The following is a 23,884-nucleotide window of genomic DNA, read 5'->3' on the forward strand; positions in this document are numbered from 1 at the left end:
GACTGTGTTTGCTTTATTAGTGAATGCACATTCCTTTATTAAGGCAGGCATAGGAAACAACCTCAGAAAAGTACTGTACTTTTAATTGTATATAAATCTACCACAGATTTTACTTCAAAAAGAGGCACAATAAATACTTTCAGCTGCTATTTCTCATCATAATAACGCACAATCTGGATGCAATTACTGCTTATTACCAAGTGGACAAAGTATTCATATTCTTTACCATCAAGAGTAAAGATGCACCCATATACATATTTAGCTTCCTTCCTACAACTGTAACACTGCTAAACACCATGTGACAGTAATTATGTACAACCCTCATGTGCAATATTCCACTACCCAATTCCACATCCCATAACTCGGGACATACCTCACTGTGTACATTTTATAATATGTAAAATAACTAATGTAAAGTGCACTTTTGTACTGCTCAGCTTCACACAATTACAACCCTAAGGCATATACATTACACAGACAGATGCACAGCCTGTAAATAAATAACTCATGTTCAGTCCAACCATGCAATATTAAGTCCCAATACTTTTTACTCTTTAATGCTTGTCAGTAAATGTTGTATTTTATATTTATAATATTTATATTATGTATTTATGTAAAATGTTTATTTTATCTAAGCTTTTTTTCACCATCTTAGCAAGTATTACCTGATTTCGTTATGTTTGCTTAATGATAATAAAGTGTCTTGAATCTTCAATGCAGTCTTGGCAGTAAAATGCATATTTAAAGTATCAAAATATATATAATTATAATTTAATATTCTTCTGAAACCAGGGGACTCAAACAATAGCTGAAGGGTTAATTTAGCCACTACGTTCAGACAAATCTGGACATACTTAAATCGAATAGTCTTAATCATTTCAGTTAGTGTTGTTTGTCCTGTTTTATTCAAATTGTCTTAATTAAGACAAAGAGAGATTGTGAATGAATTTAAAGTCTTGTAAGTTATCATTTTGAGATTATTGCTTCATTTAGTGCTCAATTATTAGAAGAACATTTTGTGTATTTTACCTCACATTCTTCTGTATATCTGGCTAGTGGCAGTAAATAATCAATATAAAAGGGGACAATGTGTACAGTAAATATTTTTGCCTAACAATTCTTGTAATGATACTCATAATTACTTCAGACATTACTTTTGTAAAAACTACTTAATTATAAGTAATAGTATTGATGGACCTTAAGCAAAAGTAGCATGTTTCTGCTGTTTGGAGCTATTTTTATTATTTACTATAAATGATATAAATTTCTCCTCTAGGGAAAAACTACACTATTTGCCACTGATATGTTTCAGACAATTAATACAACAAATTAAAATACTCAGCTGTATACAAGGGGGTGGATTTAGCTGGCTCCTTTTAGCCTCTTATTTGAATACCTTTTAATGACAGCAGAAATCAGCCTTTTTTATCATCCCCCTTGGGGAAAGTTTGGAGGACTTTTAGTCCAGGTTAATTTATTGTATCTGGCGACCGTTCAAATTTTTAAGGTTGGTCTATTAATGTTGTCAGTGAAGATGTGCTTTATGGTTATACCTAGCTTTACTGCGGGTTATTTGGCTGCAGTTTCAAGACTGTTAGCTTCAACTGAAAAAAAAGACATTTTCTTCACAAGTTTGCCGTCTGACACTTAAGAAAAGAGACACTTGGATTGTTAAAACCCAATAAAACTTGCTACAAGTATTTGCCACGAAAAACATATGAACTGTCACCTGGCATCGTTTTTTAAATAATCGTCTCCTTTTATTCTGTCGGAGTATCCGCGTTGTCGTTTCTCTATCTGAATGACTTCATTACCCATAACGCCTTGATACTCGAATTCAAGTCATGTGATTTAGCTTATGACTGGAAGCAGGTTTCGACAACAAACATCACTTTGCTGTCACGTAACAGCGGGTGTTTCTGAGACGAAACGAACCTTTAGCGGAGATTTAACGGATATTTTAAAAAAATATTTGTTAAAGTATTATAGCTGTTACCTTTGGATATATCGCTAAATAATATCACAATGGCGGAAGTGGAGGAGCAGGTAAGCTCAAAATGCTAAAGCTAGCTAGCTAAATGTTTCTGTTTTAAACGCACTTACATCAAAAATGCATTCAAAGTGTGCCTGTGAGAGCTGTCTGCTGTGGTTTCATTTGATTTAGCTTCTCATCAAGCCATTCTCTGCTTGGAAAGCTAACATTTTAGGTGCTAATTTAGCTTTGCAGTTGTTTGGTATATATTTAATCTCTAAATAAATAGTCATGGCCTTTGAAACCAAGCTTTAACATTAATATATTTTTTTAAAGCAACCCAACATTTTTCTGCTTTTAGGTCAGACATCCAAGTGAGGAAACCACAGATGAGTCTGAGGTAAGAATCAAAAATACCTCATCATTTTAGCTCATCTAAGATGAATTTATTTTAAGAAATCTTGATATATATTTAAAAAAATAATAACTGGAAAAAATGGACTTGAATGTGTCATGCAGTTGCACCAGTATGTCAGTGTAGACATGCATCACCAATAATATACTGTCAGTGACAGAAGTGTTCATATTTCTGTCAGGTTTGGATGCTTTTTGAAATCTCTGCCTACTGAAGGGGCTGTAATACATAACATAGCCTTTATCAGCACAGCTTGATCCCTAAAGGATCTTTGTCAGGTTCTGAGAGGTGTCAAACACTCATGAATTACATATAGCTTTCCAGATCCATCAATATTATGACTGAACTCTGGCATGTTACAGTACACCTGTGCTTTGGAGGATCTCACATGGGCTGAATAAAATATAACATTACACATCACGCTGACAGGAAGGAGAATTTTTCTTCATCGGTAGCAGAGGATGGAATCATATATAAGATATATGCTGCATTTTGGACACCTGCACCTTTCTCAAGCTACTACTTTTTTTCTCAAGAAAATAAACCAGACTTGTAAATAGTGGTCTGTCTGTGCACCATGTGTTCAGTAGTCATGGACAAACACTCACTGGACTGTGGGATTGCAAGTCTCCTCTGAGTGGCTGCTGCAAACAGGTGATTATTTGCTTACAATATTGCAATATACTGTAGCTGGCTGCTGTTGTTACCAGCTTGACAGCAGCCTCGCTAGATGAAGGCAGCGAGGGGCTGTTTGCTCTACACTCTACTAACAGAAGAGATGAGCAGGGTAACAATCTGTCTGAGCAGTGGCTCTGGAAAGTCAGAGGCATTCTCTTCATCAACGTCATGATTTGGTTAGATTAGTCTAATTTGTAATAACATAATACAATAATAAGCCTGATTTGTAAGTGCTTTTTAGTATGCTCAGCGGATCAAACCCTTAAAACGATAGATTTAAGCAACATATTAGTTGACTGATTGCACCAATTTCCCCCTCTTTCTGCCTCAAACAAACTAACATGGTTAGATTTAACAGCTACAGCGTTCCCCTTAAAAGCAGACAAATGGGCGAGTCTTGCTTGAACCTTGAACATTAAGCTAGATGATGACACGAGGAGTCTCATTTAGCTCAGCTGTCAGTAGATGGAGAATATGGCAAAAATGGTTACAAATCAAAAGAAACCCCAGCAGCTGAAAAACGAAAGGGTGAGTTCCATAAAAGCCTGTCAAAAAATGTACTTTTGTGGTCCCGAAAGCACATAAAAGGTAGAGAATGAAGGGTAATAAATGGAAGAAAAGACATCATGCATTGTATTTTTAGCAACTTGCTGGACCACTATAAGGCTCTAAGTGCTCTACATGATTCTGCCACTCCTTTAGAAGCAAATGAAATGGTTTAATGCATATTTTAGCTTAGTTTAGTTTTATTCAGTCATCACATATTGCACAGACAGTGTAAACAGCACACAATAAATCAGGATCTCTGCACCATGTAGTGACTGAACAGAATCAGGCAGAAGCAACGCTTCTGTAAGCCTAGACTGCGATCTTTTAATTCCAGAAAGAATAAATGGGAACAACATAATCATTCACACCCTCAAGTGTCAATAATTGATGATGTCTTTGTGCTACTGTTGGAAAAGAAAAAGCAAATTAATTAAATTCATTTTAGCAATTTTCAATAATTTAACCTCAACACTAGAAGTTCACTTTGAGTACCAAAATCTAAAAGCTAATTTGTTAAACAGCATTATGAACACACTTTCATTTTATGGACAAAGGACCAAGCTGATGTCAGCTGGGAAAACAGTTTAAGCAAAGTTTTTATAGCATGTTATATGCTGGTTTCATAAACGTAGGTCTTTGGACACGACCCATGCAAATCAGGAGTTTGGTGGGAGTGCCACCAGCATGCGTGCTAGGATTGAAATTCATAAATGCAGTTAAGTTCAATATAGATGTTGATAATGACATCAAGACAGCCACTGTTAATATACTGCAGGTTGCGAGACTGACAGGAAATGATGATGTATGAATTTGACAAGTCTATTACTGAATTTGGGATCGTGGGCAGTATAAAGCTGCCACTGATGTTATGATCAGGATAAAGGTATGATCTCCAGTTATTTAAAAACAAGACCAGTCCTGCAAACAAATGGGCAAAGTTAGAAAACATTGGTTTCAGAGCTGTAAAGAAATGGCTTTAATCCACCCAAGTGGACTGAAACAAGCAAATATAATGATGGAAAAAAATTATTACCAGACTCTTGATTTTGTTTGATATAGGCAGGAACCCACGCAAGCACTGAAACATACAAGGTGTGCTTAACTAGGGTACATGATAATGTTAACTTTGTGTATTTTATCCTGTACATGCCCAGGTGTGACATGTATAGCTCATTAGTTTGTGTCTAAATGCTACGTTTCTGAATGCCATAATTCATCGAAGATCATATTTTTAAATGTAAATTGATAGTTTATATATGACAGTTGTAAAACTGTTATTACTGTGTAACAGTGTGTCATAAGCACCTTGTCCTGAAACTGTTTGGTCAAAAATCTTCTTTTAGTGATATTCGTTCCCTTCTTAATCAACCGGAAAGAAACAAAACAAACAGCAAATGAGTGACTTCGGTTTGAATATTGTTTGCATTATTTTAAATAAACTGAATCATTCAGTGGATCAGTGTGAACCTAATAACCAGCCGTGTTAATAATGCATGTGGCTGTTTTCTGTAATAATGGATTGAATTTGTTTTGTATTAAAGGTCAGTCCTCGCAATAAGAAATGTGGGAAGTGAGCGATATGTTACGTAATCTTTTAATATACCCAGTTGATTACTGTTATTAATTATTTATTGTTGTTAACATGCAAAAAATGATAACGAAAAACCTGTAGCAGTGCGTCTTTTCTATCATAATTTATGATCAAGCACAATGCCTAGAAGCAGAAATACTCAGTGAGGTGGTTTGACAATCTTGGTGGAGAGCACTGTGTATGGCCTGCTGTGTTGAGTTGACTTTAAAGGCTGCAGCATGTGATTAATATAATTTTTATATATACTATGTGTTGATCTTTCCCTTACTTTGCCACCTGTGTGTAAACTGTGTTTATGACACATGATGATTTGTTGTTTGTCTTAATAATACTGGGTACACGCCTTCGTTTCTCCAACTAGTGTGGTCCTCGCTGTGCAGTATATTTAAAGCTGAATGTTTTCCTTCATGCTCTATTTTAACAGCCAATACTAAAAGAAAATGGCAAAAATGGTTACAACATCAAGGCCAGCTGAGTAGTTGACAAAACAAAGAGCAACTTACAAGAGATGGCAAAAGTTTTAAAATGGGTAGTTTCTCTGTGGGGATGAAGTTTGCCTTTGTTGTTTGATACGCCTTTGAAACCCGTGACAAATGCCCTCGCATCAGAAATCTCACAACCAGAATACACAGGAAATAGCCTAGATATGGCGTTGTTGAGTGGGAAAGGATTGTTTTTGAAAATAACATTTTTTCCACGCTATTGTCCCCCACCTCCAACCCAGTAGCACATAATGGCAGACAATGTTTTGAGTTGATGCACCCTCTGGGCAGCCACAGACTGTGCAGCATTGGTTATAAACTGAATTATGAGTAATATTCAGGCTGTGACTGGCCGCAAATGTTGACTCAGGCTGGAAAGTGTAACACAGTATAATACCTTAAGTTTGCTTTATGAAAAGACTATAAATTCATGTATTTCACTGGGGATGAACAGTGTCATGAAAAGATGTTGCTTTTATTGTTTTATCAAGCATTTCATGCAAGGTGATGGAAATTTTGTCTTTGTGCATACATCCCTCTATACACATATGTTCATGTACACAGGCTTCAAAAATGGATTAATCACAGTTATTGGAGACTGAAAGCTGCAATAAATGCTGCTGAAAGGAATCCCAGTTATGCTTATACAGTAAATTTGTGCATTACCTGCATATTAGAAATGGATAAATAGCAGTGAATTAAATTAGATCGGTTAAAGCAAAACTGCCAAACATTTGACAATTTTGTCTGCTTTTAGGTTCTCCAATGTGAGGATCTTATTCATCATTTCATCATTAAGTATAATGTAATTCAGTGATTGAAATAGCTGTTGTTATAGTGTTGTCATATTTTTAACTGTTTTCTCACTTTTGATGAACAGAATAATAATTCAAAGTAAAAAAAAAAAACCTGATTGGGCTACAATAGAAATTTTGGGTGTTTGTGTCATTTTGTTGTTATTTATTCCTCCAATTGTACCAAGGGAAAAGGAATAAAAGGAAATGCTCTTTATAATAACTAAAAAAAACATCATTCAACTCTTTATCTCAGTGTCTTTTAAGGGTTAGGTTAATATAACCCTATTTGGCTTGAAGTGGCATATAATGATAATAAGATGATTATGTGATTATAGTGAGATAATGATGTGTGGGAAAGAATATCGGTGCATCTCTATTTTAAATGAATATTTTATTATTTTCAAATTGAATGAAGATGAATGTGTTTCCACATAATCATCGTCTCGTTCAGCTATTAGGAATTCATGCAAAAACTAATCATTTGCAGCAATTTGTTGATCGGCTGTTAGTACTTCATTATGATAAGTGTGATAAGTGATAAACTCCAATTCTAATCAGTTTAGAAAAACATTAAGCAGGGATGTCACAATACCAGAAATTGAGTAGTTCCAATACCAAATGTATTAAATGATTCTCAATGCCCATTTAAATACCGTGGTGAAAATAAAAACAAAATTATTATTTCATTTACTTAAACATAAACTGCTTTATAAAATTCATTTCAAATTGTGTTGGCAGGTGACTTGCAGCCTATGTACAGACTATGATATCTATTATTTTATTTGTATCTTCTGAGAAGCACAGGTAAATTCACTGACCTTCAAGTGATTTTGCTTACATTAGTCATATCACTATAACCAAAACAATATTTAACCATTTTTGGTGCCCTCTTGATTGTTTTTGTAACAGTGACATTCACTGTTTCTCATAAAAACAAGCTCAATTTGTCTTCTAGAGTAATGATGTGTTTCTCCTTCTCTGTTATCTTAGTTCACACATCACTGCATTTGTTTTCTGTCAAAAAGGATAAAAATGGTGTAAAATGGTCTTTATGTCTGTTGGTATTGGGGTGCACATCTTTTTATACCCTTTTGTGTGCTTGCATAAAAAAAATGCAAATCAGGGACTCGCGTGTAAAAATGTTGCTCCATAGAGCCCCTAGTGGTCAAAAACTAAATAAGGCACCTTTAAGATGTAACGTTGGACAAATAGGGATTTTTGTCATATTTTGTAGCACGTGTTTCATAAAAATCTGATTTTAATATACAACATCAGGTTGGGTGGAGATTTTGCATATTTCTTTTCACTGCAGTGATGATTTGGGGGGTTTTAGGGAACAAGAATAGCGGTTGGAAAATATCATTAAGAGACTGCTTTCTTCACCAGGAGGAGGACAGTGAGGAGGAGCCCAAGCTGAAGTATGAGAGGCTCTCCAACGGGATGACAGAAATTCTCCAGAACGATGCAGCCAGCTGTATGACCGTCCATGACAAGGTAGAGGTTATGATCCACCACCCGCAGGGGCATTTCCGTGTCAGGTTCACCCATCTCGCGCAGACATTTCACATTGTTTAGGTACACATTTGAGAGACGTCAGCTTCAAAGGTGGATTTCTTCCCTTCTGTTGAATCTGTAAAGGCAGACCCATTATTTTCTCACCTTCCCCTGCTTTTCCCTCTCAGGGAGGTGAATCAGAAGGCATCAGGCACCATTGTCTTCTCCTCTTTTTATTCCCACTCTTACATATTTTTTGCTCCTCGTCTCCCTTTGTTTTTTAAGAGGGCCACTCTCGGCGAGATGGTTAATCATCGTGGCACCAGCGGCACACTTGCACGCCTGAGCAGAGCAAAAGTCATACCCAGTTATGTCTCCTCACCTGATGTTTTATTAACCACTATTGATGTTCGTGTATTTGTTTGTACTTTGAGGATTCTGTTCCCCCTTTTTTCCTTCTTTTAACCTAAAAACAGCAACTGTGCCACAGAGAGAGAGACTGCTTTGCTGAAAATTAAAATTTGATCTGACTTGTCTTTCTTCTTGGGATTTCTATGCTTATGTACTTTTTGCCATCCAGCTACCTGTGTGGTCACACCACCACTACCCTCCCCCACCCTCCTCTTCTGTGGCAAACTCCCACAACCCTAAAAGCCACCGACAGCACATACTGCCTTATGTTGCCTCATATTTTAAGTGTCTGAATCGGAATTTCATTTGAACAATTCCATTCTGATAAATCCCTTTAAAAGTCGCTCCGCCTCACAAGGTTGAACCCTTTATTTATTTATTTTTGGTTATTTTATTTGGGGAGATTGCAGGGGCTCTGTCTGACATGCTCAGCTGTGCCTGTAAATATAAGCATTTCATTATAGACTGCACTGAAGCATGCTGGCCTCGCCGCACATCCACATGCTGGTCTAGAAGGGAGGGGGATTAGGAGGAGGGCATGGAGCAGGGGCTGGGGTGGAAGAACACACACTTAATCTAATGCCAAAGCCCCCGGTTTCTATAATTTTTTTGTCCCAGTGGACTCGTGTACACACTCGCACGCACACATACATATGCACACGTGCGCTTCTGCCGAAGCACAAGACACGGAAACCAGTTGCTGCTCAGTAGAAATAATAGCCTTGTGCTGGGCAGGGAGGTGATTGGGTTGCATGCGAAGAAGTCAGATGTACAGTGCATTTATTATGCTTAAGCATTTTAATTTGAGGGGAAAAAAATGCCATTTCACACTGTCTGCTTTAATAAATAGGGCTTTTCCACCCCCTGCAATTTCACAGTTTTGCCTCCAAGCCCACCCAATCCCCACTTTGCCCATGCCACTGCAGATCCAGGAAATATTTTTTTTATCCTCTCCCACAGCCGTCATAAACACAAGATTTTTTTTTTTCTGGAAAATCTGGAATTGATTTCAGGTGTCTTCTGGTTTAATTTACATTACATTTGTCTCCTTTCAGTTTCTTGCCTTAGGTACTCATTTTGGAAAGGTCTTCCTGTTGGACATCCAAGGAAATATTACTCAGAAGTTTGAGATTGTGAGTACATTAAAATGCTTTGGGTTACATTAACCAATTACTTTAATTTAAAACACTTTTTAGCCTTGTTAGCTCAGTGGATGCAATGAGAGTCTGCTGTTTATGTTACTAACTACATTATATTGTTGTTCTATTTGTTTATCAGTTGGCAGTCATGGTCCCGAGAGGAAACGTTTTAATAACGCTGAGATTTCTGTAACTTTAACCTTTCATCCAGTGATGTCATCAGTTAGAAATCTGAATTTACTTTCTTGTGTAACTAAATACCTGTAAAATCAAAGTGATACTCATCTGCTGTACTTGGAATTCAATTCTACTTTTACTCCAAGACATATTAAACACATGAAATAAAGAATTGAGCCAAAAAACAAACATGTTAAAATAAAGTTAAAAAAAACTAGGGGCGACCGTGGCTCAGGGGGTTGGGAAGCGTATCTGTAACCGGAAGGTCGCCGGTTCGATTCCCGGGCTCTCTGTCCTGGTCGTTGTGTCCTTGGGCAAGACACTTTACCCTACCGCCTACTGGTGTTGGCCAGAGGGGCCGATGGCGCAAAATGGCAGCCTCGCTTCTGTCAGTCTGCCCCAGGGCAGCTGTGGCTACAACCGTAGCTGCCTCCACCAGTGTGTGAATGTGAGAGTGAATGAATAGTGGCATTGTAAGGTGCCTTGAAAAGTGCTATATAAATCCAATCCATTATTATCATTATTATTATTAATAAAATAGCTACTTTCCTGCCAGTGTAGACAGTTGTTTTATTACGAGCTCTGAGAGTATGTGTTTAGACTGAAGTCTTCATTCCTCCATGCATTTCCTAACCTGTTGGAGCTCCAACATTTTAGTAGCTGCTGTTTAAGATGTATTAGCTCCAACATGCTCAGTTCAGTTTCACTCCTGAGTCATGCACACCAGCACACATCAATATGTAAGAGACATCAGCATTAGTAATTCAAAGCAGCACTATAAATTTTCCTTTAGCTTTTTAAAACATGAAAGAAACATGGATATTCCAGAGCAATCAAGTACCCTGCACACTTGTTAATAACAAAATAAGCACGTCATGCTTTGTTATCATTCTTGACTCTAAAAGGAGCCAGAGTTTACCAAAGAACATCATTAGCTAATAAATAAATGGTAAATGGCCTGTATTTGTATAGCGCTTTACTAGTCCCTAAGGACCCCAAAGCGCTTTACACAACCAGTCATCCACCCACTCACACACACATTCACACACTGGTGATGGCAAGCTACACAAATAAGATAGGAAACTGACAAATTAGACCACAAACTCATCAAGAAAGTGTTTACTGAGGTCACAGCTCGAGGAAGCTTACGACTGGATAACATAGATTTTTGCAACCCCATTTTTAGCCATTGTTTTTAGTTCTGCTGTCTTCAGAAACTGTATTTTGTTATATGAATGACGCAGAAAGCTTTAGTAGTGAGACAGACAGTGCTGTGGTCAAGACTGATACTGCTGTTAAATCATTAAAGGTCTAAGTGGAGTATGTATGGAATCATAATAAAGGTAAACACTGAGTCGAAAACCACAACTGGCTGATCAGATACCCAAAGAGGTTTTTTTTTTTTTTTTTTTTTTCATTGTAAAAATGCAATTCTCCTCCTGGCTGATGAAACTTTTATATTCCTGAAAAAAATACCTAACAGTCAACAGTGTTAACTCGGGCCCTGCAGACAAAATAATACAGTTTAGATCCCATGTGGAAGCAAAAGGAGATATTTTGAGATTTCACGTAGTACCCTGAAGGAAGATTTCACACCCAGAAATGAGCTTGCCTCTCTCTAATTTACTCCTACTATTTTACTACATTACTTCCACTGATCTGGAGGGAATGAACTCTGAACAATAATTTAATTTACAAGTCAAAAAAACAAAACCAAAAAACCCCCCCCAAACAAAACAAAAAACAAAAACTCAGTAATCAGGGCTGATTTGGTAGGCAAGGAGGAGTGGGTTTACATTACTGTACCTGCACTCGTGTTTCCAAATGTCGTGCGCCTGCTGAGCATGTTGATTCAAGTGCTACTTACCAGAGAAACTTACTGCCAGTTTTAAAAAAAAATCATAACCCGAAACAGTGAGGTTGTTTCACAGAACAGGAGAGACACAGCTGTGCTCTAGCTGTTGGATTTAATATGATTACCAAATAGCTGAAGCAACTGCTTTGGAAAAATTGGAAATCTATGATAAGCAAAACAACTTCTTTCCTCTTCAAGTCTACACTGAGGCACCGTCCTCACTTTAGGGACGTTTTTAAAGTAACATTTGCTGTAATTTATGCCATTTAGTTGATCCTTTTATCTTAAGAGCCCTAAATTTAAAAGCATCTGCAGCAGAGGGACCCCTAACATTTTCAGTATTAATGCACTCTCTATGCATTGACACATATGGGACCATGCATCCATTGCCTTTTTTTCTTTTTCCTGGCATTTCACTTAGTTGGGGTAAAATGTCAGCTAGCAACATTTGGCCATCCACTATGATACTCGCCCACCTCTTTAAAAAAACGATGCCGTGATATTGTGTCTCCGCAGAGTTCAGTGAAGATCAACCAGATCAGTCTGGATGAAAGTGGAGAGCATGTGGGCATCTGCTCCGAGGATGGGAAGGTGAGATCTCTCCACTCATCACCGCTGGCTAGTGATCTCTGGGCCTGCAGCAAAAAATGAAATCACCAATCAGTGCTTCTCATCTTTCATAATTCATCCTCTGATTCATATAAACTCGCCTTATCAGCCTGAAACTTTATCATAATGATTTGGAACTAGCAGCGAATTTTTAGACGGCACTTCCTCCGCACTCGGTGCATTAACCTGGAGTTTTATCTTCTCCATATCTACACATAAGCCCCATATTTTTTTCATGATGCGGGAATTTATAAAAAGCTTGTAACAATTTTGAAGCGTGGGGAGGGGTGGGAGGGAAGGATTGCACTCAGATCCGTTGAGCTGTCAGTCAGCCATCAGCCCATCTATGGATACCCTCTCCATGTTCTCCACCTTGCTGTTATCTTGTCTCTTCTCATCATTACCACCATCCTTCATGGATTTTGCAGTCAAGATATGCTTTCTGATATCGCCCTCCCCCTGCTTCCAGCACTCTGGTGGCAAAAACAAGATCTTGTCGCGCAAAAAAAGTGGAGCAGACAATTAAAATCAATGCTATAGCAATTGTTTGCCCTCACCAATTCAGCTGGCTGATAATCCTTTGAAATCTAACTTAATCCTTAACCACTGCTGCGGTTCAAGAGATGAGATAGCGTCAGAGTTTTATATTATTTCCCCATCTTTTTTTGGTGGTGGTGGGGGGGCTTCAGGTAGAGGAAAAGTGGGCATCATGTACTCTAATGGTACATTAAAGGCTACTGTAGCCAACTGAGGCTGTGGTCAGTCCACGATTAGGATTTCTGCTGTAAACCCTGCAGGGTTCGAAGAATCAACTGGCCCCACTAATTGGTGACCCAGCGGAGAAGTAGGGAGCCAATCAAAAGTCTTTTCTGACCACACTTCCCCCCGCTGGCCTCAGATAGTTGCAGAGGCAGCAATTAAAGGAGAAATTTTGAGTTATTCACCTTTGCTTGCTGTTCTGCTGCACCGTCTCTGTTCCAGGTTCAAGTATTCGGCCTCTACACAAGAGAGGGCTTCCACGAGAACTTTGACTGTCCCATCAAAGTAAGTTTTTCTGCAGACTTGCAGTGTTATAGGATGGAAAACAGAATGAATAGATTTCGCTCTTCTAAACTGTTAAACGTTCTTCACAGGTGGTCGCATTACACCCTCAGTTCACCAGATCCAACTATAAGCAGTTTGTCACCGGGGGCAACAAGGTAGGTTTGAGTAGTACTTTTTACTTGTGCGCTTGTTACACCCACTTTTGTTTTGTTTTTTTGGGGTTTTATTTTTTTAAAACCGCCATTTTCAAGACATTTCCTGCCGCAATAATGCGTCCTGATTGTGTCCGGGTGAAACCGAATCCTGCACACTGTCTCGCTTTGGCTCGGCTGAGGGCGACGCGCAGGCCTTTGTCTGGTGTGAAAGGCTCTTACTTTTCTGTCTTTTCGCTGGAGTGCTCTCGGGAGAGCTGCCCATTTTCACAAAGTGCTGTTCGCTCAACAGTGTTTGAAAGGCAATGCTTCACAAGCACAGCAAATAGATGTCATTATCAAGAGGGTACATAGTCTTAGGATTTCCGGGCACATACGGTGATCTCTCTCTGGAAGTTGCCTCCGCTGGGTATGTCATCGCGGAAGGTGAAAAGCATATTAGACATTAGATTTGTCATTTTCTGTTTTTTTTCTTCATCTTTGAGGTAAAAACAGCTACCTACTAGCGCTTGCCTATTACACTACTACAAGCTGCACCGATGTGGCGCCATTGCACAAACCACCTATAAATAAAGTGTGCTGACATTTATACAACAGGGGCGAGGAAAAACTTTTACCACAAAACTCCATTGTTATTGTTACTTTGCTATTTTCTTTCAATTGGCACTGATTTCTCTCAGTTCCAAGTTGTGAAGGCCTCCACAAGTTGCCTGTGATGAAAATCAATACCCCTCAACGGGAGCCACATTCTGTCAAAGGAAATTCAATTTTGTTTCCCCAGTTCTTTTGTCATATCATCTTTTTGTCGAGCAAACTGTTTATTAACATAGGCCAAATGTTGAATTAAAGAGCCTATACAAATTTCTCCCGGCCGCCTTGGTAATAATATGCACTTTTGGGGGGCTTTTTGTATCACTTTATATAGTGAGAACCGCAACAATGCAGGGAATGTGAATGACTTTGTCCTCCACAGAAGGTGCGGTGCAAGGCCTGAAAACTTAACTTAAGCTTTAATTCATGAAATAGCTCTCAGGGCTGTCAATGCCACATTGCATTGTGGTTAAAAGCACACAAGCCACGCACATCACTCAAAGCTCTCTCGGAGCTTTCACAGCTTTTTCGAGACGGCACAAGAGTAAAGATGGTGCACGCAAAAAGTAATGAACTTACTTATTCGTGTATCTTAAATTGTTATCCACGGCACCTTATGTTAATGCCGTGTATCCATGTTATGATGAGAAGGATTCATTCATTCATTTGGTTATTTGTTCATTTTCAGGCACAACAAATACCTATATTGAACATAAAATGTACAAAACAAAAAACAAAAATTGCCTGAAAAAGGAGTGGGACGAAGAAAACTTATGTATTAAATCAAAACTGTAATGCCTCATATTTTCAACACCATCTTCACAAATGATCTCGGCCATGTGGATGTTTAATGTTTTCGTCCACCAGTGGAGCTGGTGAAGCTTCTCCCTCAGGTTGACTCACGTTGAGCCATCCATCTTTATTTTCTTTGTGCTTAAATGCTCCAAAGTGGGATTAAGTCTGCACATGTGGAGGAAAATAGGGCTTTACTTCATGATTTTATCAGACATAGCTTCCTAACTGCTTGTTCCAGTATAATACACTGTTCATCTACTGCCCTCTGTAGGCTGGGGTGTAATATTGCACCCTTGAATTAAATGTCCTTACTTTTTTCCCCCCTTCAAGCTCCTTCTGTATGAGAGAAACTGGCTGAATCGCTGGAAGACTTCAGTTCTACATGAGGGCGAGGGAACAATCACTAATATCAAATGGAGAGCTAACCTGATTGCATGGGCCAACAATGTGGTGAGATCTCCGCGACAGTTAAGCAAACCCCGATCCTTCTGTATGCACAGCTTCGTATGTAAAAATGCTGCTTGTTTACCTTCAGGGAGTAAAAATATATGACATCAGCACAAAGCAGAGGATCACCAATGTGTTGAGGGATAATGTGAGTTTGAGGCCCGACATGTACCCGTGCAGCCTGTGCTGGAAGGACAACACCACTCTCATTGTCGGCTGGGGTTCTTCCATTAAGGTTTGCTTTGTTTCCTGCTCGTGTTAATATTAATCACAGGCGCCGGCTGTGGCGTGCGTTCAGTCTAATCTTCTTATTTCTCTTCAGATTTGTGTTGTGAAAGAGCGAAATCCAACTGAAATGAGAGACCTGCCCAGCCGCTATGTGGAAATAGGTACAGAGCACCCCATTTCAGTTTATTTTTACATATTTTTACAAATATTTTTACATAAGTTAGAGATTGCAAACGTCCTCTGTGCCTCGTAATTTAGCTCTAATTTTACATATCGTTGAAATCGTGTGGTTACGATATTGATCATCCTAGTTAATCCTATATTATTGATTGTGCTTCTGAGGAAAACTTCTGGCATTTATGTGCATCGTACTTTAACACATACCTCTCAGCTCAGCGTTGTTGCAGACCAAAAACACTCTCATGGCAATACTTCTCCGATGGCAGCAGCCTCTCTTCAGTTTTATCTTCTCGGTTCTTTTGTCATCTCTTTGTAAATCAATTTTTTTTATTAACATGGCCCAAATGCTGAATTAAAGAGCCCTCTCTTGGCGTCCTTGGTTATGTTAAGCGCCTTGAGATGACTGCAGTGAATTAGCGTTATATAAATTAAACTTAATTGAATTGAAAATGGAATTTTAGGTACTTCTGTGGGGCTTTTTGTCTCAGTTTATATAGTGATGATTGTAAAAATTCAGGGAATGTGAATGACGTTGTTTCCCAAGGCCTGAAAACTTAAATTGCAGTTCATGCTCCTCTGGCAAGACAAAGGCTCACACTGCAAAAACTTTTTGGGAGTGGCTTGGTTTTAAAGCTTGGGGCTGATCGGGGCACAAAGTATAGATGTAAATATGATATTATGGGAAATTTCTACCACGTCAACTGCAGAAGAAGGCAGTGCTGCAAGAAGAAAGGGTCCTGTTGTTCAGACGGCTTTAGATAAATTGAAATGGCGCTCAGGTTCAGTCTGTGCATACTTTTAAGATGGAAAAACAATTAAATGAAATAAATGCATTTCATCTCCTTTTTCTGCTTTCTAAAGTCTTTAACTGAGAAACAAAAAAGTTTAATAGTTGCTTACTTTAGTAGTTGTAAAGCTAAAGGCTGCGTTATGCACGTATCCTTTTAAGTTCAATCGATGTATGAAAACAGAAGGACACTTGCGTATAACTACACAAAAATGTGAGGCATTAAAGGGAAGAAATATTTCACCTTGTTCTCACTCACTTTCTTTAAATGTGGATTGTTGATATTTTGTTTCTTTTAGTTTCTGCTTTTGAGACCGAGTTTTTCATCTGTGGGTTGGCACCACTGGCAGATCAGCTGGTCACTCTGTTCTTTGTGAAGGAAAACTCTGATCAAATGGTAACAATATTTTTTCTTTTAACATACAAGAAAGTCAATAAGGTGTTAGGCATTTTTTGTGCATCTTTGCATCTGTCTATGACACTGGATTGTAAATTCAACAGTCAAGATGGAAGTGCATACTTTAAGCTTTAAATCAGTGGGTTTTCCAGAAAGGTTGTATTACTGTTTTATTCATAGTACCTAATTTTCAGAGTGACAGCGAGTTTCATTGCCAGGTGAGGCCTGTACCCCTCATCACTCCATGAGAAATTAAGCAGATAAAAGATCTGTAGTTGATTCCAAGCGTTGAACTTTTATGTGGTATCTTTTTAGTGAAATTCTCAATATGAAGTCCAAAGATGTGCCAAAGTGGTCATCATTAGGCTAAAAAGCAAAAACCTTAGGAATAACTAAATTCAATCTGGTTCATTCTTAAAAAGAAGGAATCCACTGTCCGGCTGAGCAGCACCAAAAGGCTGAGAGACCAAAGAAGACGTTGATGATAAGTTATTTCTATGGTTATGAAAAAGAACTTTGCGACATGTAACCATGTCGGAAACACTCTCAAGGCAATGAATGTGTCGTTGTCATGGTCTACCATCAAGAGATGCCTTCATGAATGTAAATATAGTGTGTTTACAACAAGGTGCAAACCACTGGTTACACTCAAGAAGAAGGCCAGATTAGACTTTTTGGAAAATATCTAAAAGAGTCATGAAAAAAAAATGGAGGTATGAAATCAAAATGAACTTTTACCAGAATGATGGGAAGAGAAACAACTCATGATCTGAAGCATACCAGATCATCTGTCCAACACGGTGGAGGCGGTGTTATGGCATAGGCATGTATGACTGCCAGTGGAACCAGGGCACTAGTGTTTATTGATGATGTGACTGCTGATAGAAGTAGCAGGATGAATTGTGAGGTGTGCAGGACAACACTCTATACTCAGATTCATTCAAATGCTGCAAAACTGATTGGAGAGAACTTCATATTGAAAATGGACAGCGGTCCAAAGCAAACTGCAAAAGTAACCCTTCTTTTTTTTTTTAGTCTTTGACTACAAAGGAATTTTACCCAGGTGTTAAAAACAATCCAAATTTTTAAAATTATAATTTTTGTTTTACAATTACTGTTGATTGTATAAGAATAGCTGTAATTTCTAAACAATTAATGCAAAAGTTTTTGTTAAACCCTTAAATTAAAGCTGAAAGTCTGCAAAAGTGTGCACAACAAATGTGTAGGTGTTCAAAAACCTAAGTCAGATATAAAATCATTACATATGTTCGCAGGATGAGGAGTTATGTGCGCGGCCTCGTCTCGACATCATCCAGCCTCTCCCCGAGAGCTGTGAGGAGATCTCTTCAGACGCGCTGACGGTGCGCAACTTCCAGGACAATGAGTGCAGAGACTACCGCCTCGGTGAGACTGTAAAATCTGCTCCCAGAGAAATGTCACGCTGCCTTTTACTGCAGCCTGATTTCATTATGCATCGATTATCAAATGTCAGCTGTAATGTGGGAGTACGCAGAGGAATAAATGTATTTTCATCAACAGAGCATTCAGAGGGAGAGTCACTCTTCTATATCATCAGTCCCAAAGACATCGTTGTGGCAAAGGAGCGAGACCAGGACGACCATATTGATTGGCTGGTCCAAAAGAAGAAATACGAGGTTTGTGTTGTTGAATTTCATGAGGGTTGCTAAAGGTTAACGGCTGCAAGGTCAGAGTTTGATTTTGTGTCCTGTTACTGCGCTTTTAACCATGACATCAGGAGGCACTGATGGCCGCGGAGATTAGCTTCAAAAACATTAAGAGGCACGACGTTCAGAAGATTGGAATGGAATACATCAACCACTTGGTGAACACGAGAGACTATGACAGCGCTGCGAGGTAAGTCCTGCATGTTTGCAGGTGAGCAGTGTTGGCATGAGATATGTAAAGAACAAGATAATGTTTTAGGAGCTCAACCAAAGAAAGTGCTTAAGTCCCTCAGTGACTGCTCTAAAATTTGGAGGTGATCCCATAGAACATAACGCTTTTTCCTAATTTGTGTGACCCTGACCTTTGACTTAGAGCTTGAAGTATTACAAACTAAAATGTTGTATCTTTATTCATATAATTGGACCACTTATGCTTTCTCTTCAAAAGACCAAATGTAAAAATCAGAATCTTCTTTTTATCATTTAAATGATTCAAGTGTTTTGTTTTTAATTTAAATGTATTTATTTATTTACTTTTATTCAGAAAGTGTCAAAAGGTCCTGGGGAAAAACATGGAACTGTGGGAGAATGAAGTGTACAGGTTCAAGACCATTGGACAGCTCAAGGTAGGTTTTAACGGCTGTGCTTTGAAGGCATCACTAAAGTGGTTCTAACGTTGCAATGAAGTGCGACGCTTGCCCTGTGGAAAGTTGTGTCTCTTATGCTGTATGTGGTGCCACTTCTGTCATGTTTCAGGCCATCAGTCAGTATTTGCCAAGAGGAGATCTGCGTCTCAGGCCGGCCATTTATGAAATGATCCTTCATGAATTCCTGAAAACTGACTATGAGGTAAGTTACACCCCCACCCGTGTGCAGTCTTGGCGTGATGAACGTACGACGGCTGATAGTGCGTGCTGCTTTGTTCTGTAAAGGGTTTTGCCACCCTGATCCGGGAATGGCCGGGAGATCTTTATAATAACATGGCCATCGTTCAGGCTGTCACCGATCACCTGAAGAGGGATCCCACCAACAGCACGCTGCTCACCACGTTGGCTGAGTTGTGAGTGGTCTTAACTTGAATATTACTTGAATATTGAATATTGAATATTACGGCACGGAGGCTAAGTTTTTAGGAGCGATTCCATGCGTGTCATTCAGTCTGTAAACACAATGAATTCTCATAAAACTTTGTAAGGGTGTATATTGCGGTAATGTCAACAATCCATTAATATAACTTAGAAACTGCTATGGTTACACCTGTGCTGTGTTTTCTCAACATATACAAAGTACCATATGAAGATTTGACATGACATGATATTTTAAATCTTAAAAACGTCTTTAAAACATCACTTTTGACCTCTGACCTGTTCTTCAAGGTTGATCTGAAGGTCAAAGTGATCATAAGGCTATACAGAGCTATTTAAAACTATATTCTATATTTCTTACTTTTTGTATTAATAACATATAGTATATAGAATGATATATTTGGACCTCTGACCTCTTCTTCAAGGTCAAATAAGGTGAAATTTTAAAAAAAATGTCTTTCATCTTTAACACTTTGCTTAAATTTCGACTGCCTTTGTTTATATTGGCAACATTTAGGAAATGATACTGGTATATGGGGATTTCAAATATCATGTTAAATTTGTTGTGAGTTGCTGGTGTTCGATGCTGTTTCAGGTACACCTACGACCAGCGATACGACAGAGCCTTAGAAATCTACCTGAGACTGAGGCACAAAGATGTTTACCAGCTGATCCACAAACACAACCTTTTCTCTTCCATCGAGGACAAGATCGTACTCCTCATGGACTTTGACAAAGAGGTAAAAAGTCATCACCGACTGATTTCCCCTTCATTTGTTACTTATAGATGTTGTTCTTATACATTTAAACCATTTAAACTGTATGACTTCATGTTGTCAGAAAGCTGTTGACATGCTTCTCGATAATGAAGACAAGATATCAGTAAGTACCCCTGAATTCTTTGAATCTTCTTTATCTTCCTGATTTAAACAAATGATTCTAAGTGATGGATTTTGTTTTGACTCCAACAGATAGACAAGGTGGTGGAAGAACTAGCAGACAGACCTGAACTTCTGCATGTGGTGAGTTATATTTGAGCACCTTAGGTTACTGAATTCAAAACAGATGTTATAATGCAGGGAGTTTGACCAGCCTTTTGCCCACAGTACCTCCACAAACTGTTCAAACGGGACCACCACAAAGGCCAGAAGTACCACGAGAGACAGATAGGCCTATATGCCGAATACGACCGGCCAAATCTGCTACCTTTCCTGAGAGATAGCACCCACTGCCCTCTTGAAAAGGTACATGTCATCCAATCATAAATTCTCGTCTTTAGAAGTGAAGTTGGGTAACATAAGTCATTTTGTTGACCTCCTTAGGCTCTTGAGATTTGCCAGCAGAGAAACTTTGTGGAGGAGACAGTTTTCCTGCTCAGTAAGTGTTGATTAAGGATTAAGATTCGTACTCTCATTTGAAAAGATAAGGAAGAAGCTAATCAGACATGTTTCTCTCAGGCAGGATGGGAAACTGTAGACGAGCCTTGCAGATGATCATGGAGGAGCTGGCAGATGTTGACAAAGCCATAGAGTTTGCTAAAGACCAGGATGACGCAGAGCTGTGGGATGATCTCATCTCTTACTCTATTGACAAACCACGTATGTCACCAAATCTCCTATCGAGTCAGTCATGGTAAACCTGTGCATCAATAAATCTGAACTTTAGTTATCTCTTGCTTTTTACTTTATTTACTCCAGCATTCATCACCGGTCTCCTCAATAATATCGGCACTCATGTTGATCCTATTCTGCTCATCCGACGCATAAAGGAAGGCATGGAGATCCCAAACCTCAGAGATTCCCTCGTGAAAATCCTTCATGACTACAATCTACAGGTCAGACATGCGTCCCGGAGATTAGCTTGAAATTTTTTCCACACCCTTCAGCCCATTTCAAATTTACTGGGCCGTTTATAAGATAAAGGACATATGCTTTAATATCTTAAGAAATAAGTGAAGGAAATTTCAACAGTTCTTCTGTTTGTCCACATTTTGTCAGTCTGCTTTCTCAAAGAAATACATTGCCACAACTCCTTGGCTTACCCATCTTACTTTGGTGTGGTATGGAAAGCTGAAAGTAGTTCTGAAAAGAATGCAATCTATTCTTGACAACTCGCATCACAATGCTTCTTGGTGCAAACTACAGTATGTCCTCCTCAACTTTAAACTCTGCAAAAGCCAATCACTAGTCCGGATTAGACCCCTTGGTAGGGCAATCGTGATTTAAGATCCTATCGATCATTTAAAGCTTAAAAGACAGTTCTTTTCAATAATATAGTTGGTTCTAAGATCAAGGGACATATACAGAGTATAAAGAGATATAAAACCAGAGAGACATTTTAAATATGTTTGAGTTAAGTTGCAGGCGTAGTCATTGGAGGTTTTAATAAACTGTCTGACTGCAGTGCTGTGAATAAGTACAGCCTGTAGAACCACCTTTAACATCAATAAGTTGAAGTAATTGTTTTCTGTTTAACTTTACCAGTCTCTCACATCATTGTGCTTGAATTTTGACCCACTCTTCTTTACAGCGCTGTTCAGTTCATTAAATTTTGTGGGCATTTGTTTATGCAGAGCTCTTTTAGGGACTCACTGCAGCATGTCAGTCAGCTTGAGGTCTGGGCTTTGAGTGGGCCAATGCAACACCTTGATCCTCTTCTTTTTCAGCCATTCTCTTGTAGATTTGCTGCTGTGCTTGGGTTCATTGTCGTGTTGCATGACCCAGTTCCAGTTGAGCTTCAGCTGTCAGACAGTTGGCCTCACATTTGACTCTGGAATACTTTGGTTTACAGATTAGTTCATGGTCAAACAATGACTGCAAGGTGCCCATGTGGCGTGCCCATTTAACACGCTAACAGAGGCCCGTAGAGTCTAAGATGTAGATATTGGGTTTTTTGCTATTTCTATGTGCTCTGTGGAGCGAATTTGCTGGGACGTCCAGTCCTGGGGAGATTAGCAGCTGTGATGAATGTTTTCCACTAACAGTAGAATGATGAATCTCAAATCTTTTGGAAATTGGTTTATAAACCTTCCAACACTGAACTTTAAGGTCATGATTGTTGATGTCTTTCCTCCTTGGCATTAACTTACATTAAGCATTAACACACCTGAATGCTCCAGACCGGCAAACTGCTCAAACTTCTGCTTCTATAGATATGCTCACACTCACTGATGATCAGTTAATCAAGTGAGTTTGATTAACAGCACCTGGCTGCTCTCTCATCTTCTTAATTCAGTAAAGATGTATGTTCTTTTTCATATGACTATACTGTTAGAATTTAATTTGACCTCATTCGAGGGTGGTTTTAAATTGCTCAATTCACCGATTTCTGTACCTCTTATCCTGTTTGTTGACAGCTCGTTTGATTTCTTGTTTCTAAGATTCTTTTAAGGGAAGGCTGCAAAAAGATCCTGGTGGCCGACTCCCTCTCCCTGCTCCAGAAGATGCATCGAACACAGATGAGAGGTGTCAGGGTTGATGGTGGGTGCGCTTTGGTGTTCGTGCAGCTCCTTTTGAGATTAGCTATATTAAACTGGACTCTTAAGAACGTTGCTGCTTTTCTTTTCAGAGGAGAACATTTGTGAGTCATGTCATGCTACAATTTTACCCTCAGGTGAGTCATGTAATGTAGGTGTATTCATCTGTTTTTAATGTTGTATTGCATTTGAAAACTCTTCTTTGCCAATTTTTGCAACGTGTGTTTCAGACATGGCCAAAACCTTCAACGTGGTGGTGTTCCACTGCAGGCACATGTTTCATAAGGAGTGTTTGCCATCTTCAGGAACAGTAAGTGACATCTCTATATGCTGTATCACTCTTTACACATTGGTTCTGGGGTATTTTATCTGAGAAGCTCAAATATGACTTCCTGTAACTTTTCGCTCTTTCCTGTCTCAGATTCCCGGGTTGCAGTTTTGTAACATCTGCAGTGCGAAGAGACGAGGGCCGGGAAGCGGAATACTTGAGATGAAAAAGTAATAAACGGTGTACTTAGAGTCTTATTACTGAACTCTCATGTCAACTCAGCGCATTGGTCAATAAATATTACTTCCCTTCAGTCACTCTACTCTAAGCTTGCAAAAATCATAAATATTTATGTTTGACTGTCTCTGTACATTTACGTCTGCTTGCTTCTGTTGTGTGTGTGATAACCTGTATGAAAATTAAAATGGAATTAAAGCAGTTTGTGGTTTGTGTCTGATAATTATACACATCTTTGTTAAAATCCACTTCAAGCTAATTGGGTAGAAATGTATTCAAAGGTAGAAGATGGCTGCCACTCCCCGAGCCTGATTCTACAGGAGGTTTCTTCCTATTAAAAGGGA

The 23,884-nt window shown here is 38.8% G+C and overlaps 1 protein-coding gene across 2 annotated transcripts; it reads left to right on the forward strand.

Annotated features, from left to right (window-relative positions):
• The first annotated feature begins 1,836 nt into the window (after window positions 1-1,836).
• On the forward strand, window positions 1,837-23,739 carry vps41 (VPS41 subunit of HOPS complex). 2 transcript variants are annotated; one of them, XM_080865866.1, is made up of 28 exons: window positions 1,837-2,046; window positions 2,334-2,372; window positions 7,871-7,978; window positions 9,445-9,522; window positions 12,077-12,151; window positions 13,151-13,213; window positions 13,303-13,368; window positions 15,082-15,201; window positions 15,287-15,433; window positions 15,521-15,587; window positions 16,693-16,790; window positions 18,065-18,194; window positions 18,330-18,445; window positions 18,547-18,665; window positions 19,020-19,101; window positions 19,232-19,324; window positions 19,408-19,535; window positions 20,156-20,300; window positions 20,401-20,442; window positions 20,532-20,582; window positions 20,667-20,804; window positions 20,883-20,937; window positions 21,018-21,158; window positions 21,258-21,394; window positions 22,940-23,039; window positions 23,128-23,172; window positions 23,266-23,345; window positions 23,457-23,739. In XM_080865866.1, the coding sequence occupies exons 1-28, from the start codon at window positions 2,026-2,028 to the stop codon at window positions 23,535-23,537; spliced, it is 2,565 nt and encodes an 854-aa protein (XP_080721992.1). In that variant the 5' UTR covers window positions 1,837-2,025; the 3' UTR covers window positions 23,538-23,739. The 2 variants fall into 2 exon arrangements, with proteins under 2 accessions (XP_080721992.1, XP_080721993.1); XM_080865867.1 differs by lacking the exon at window positions 2,334-2,372.
• The last annotated feature ends 145 nt before the right edge of the window (window positions 23,740-23,884 follow it).

The sequence above is a fragment of the Rhamphochromis sp. 'chilingali' genome, assembly GCF_963969265.1.
Source record: "Rhamphochromis sp. 'chilingali' genome assembly, chromosome: 18".
NCBI lineage: Eukaryota > Metazoa > Chordata > Actinopteri > Cichliformes > Cichlidae > Rhamphochromis > Rhamphochromis sp. 'chilingali'.

Bases quoted from the DNA above. Each gene is read 5' to 3' on its own strand.
- vps41 (XM_080865866.1), top strand. From the start codon at position 2,026: ATGGCGGAAGTGGAGGAGCAG. The intron at 18,195-18,329 runs GTGAGACTGTAA...TTTCATCAACAG, and splicing joins GTGCAGAGACTACCGCCTCG to AGCATTCAGAGGGAGAGTCA. The intron at 23,346-23,456 runs GTAAGTGACATC...TTCCTGTCTCAG, and splicing joins GTTTGCCATCTTCAGGAACA to ATTCCCGGGTTGCAGTTTTG.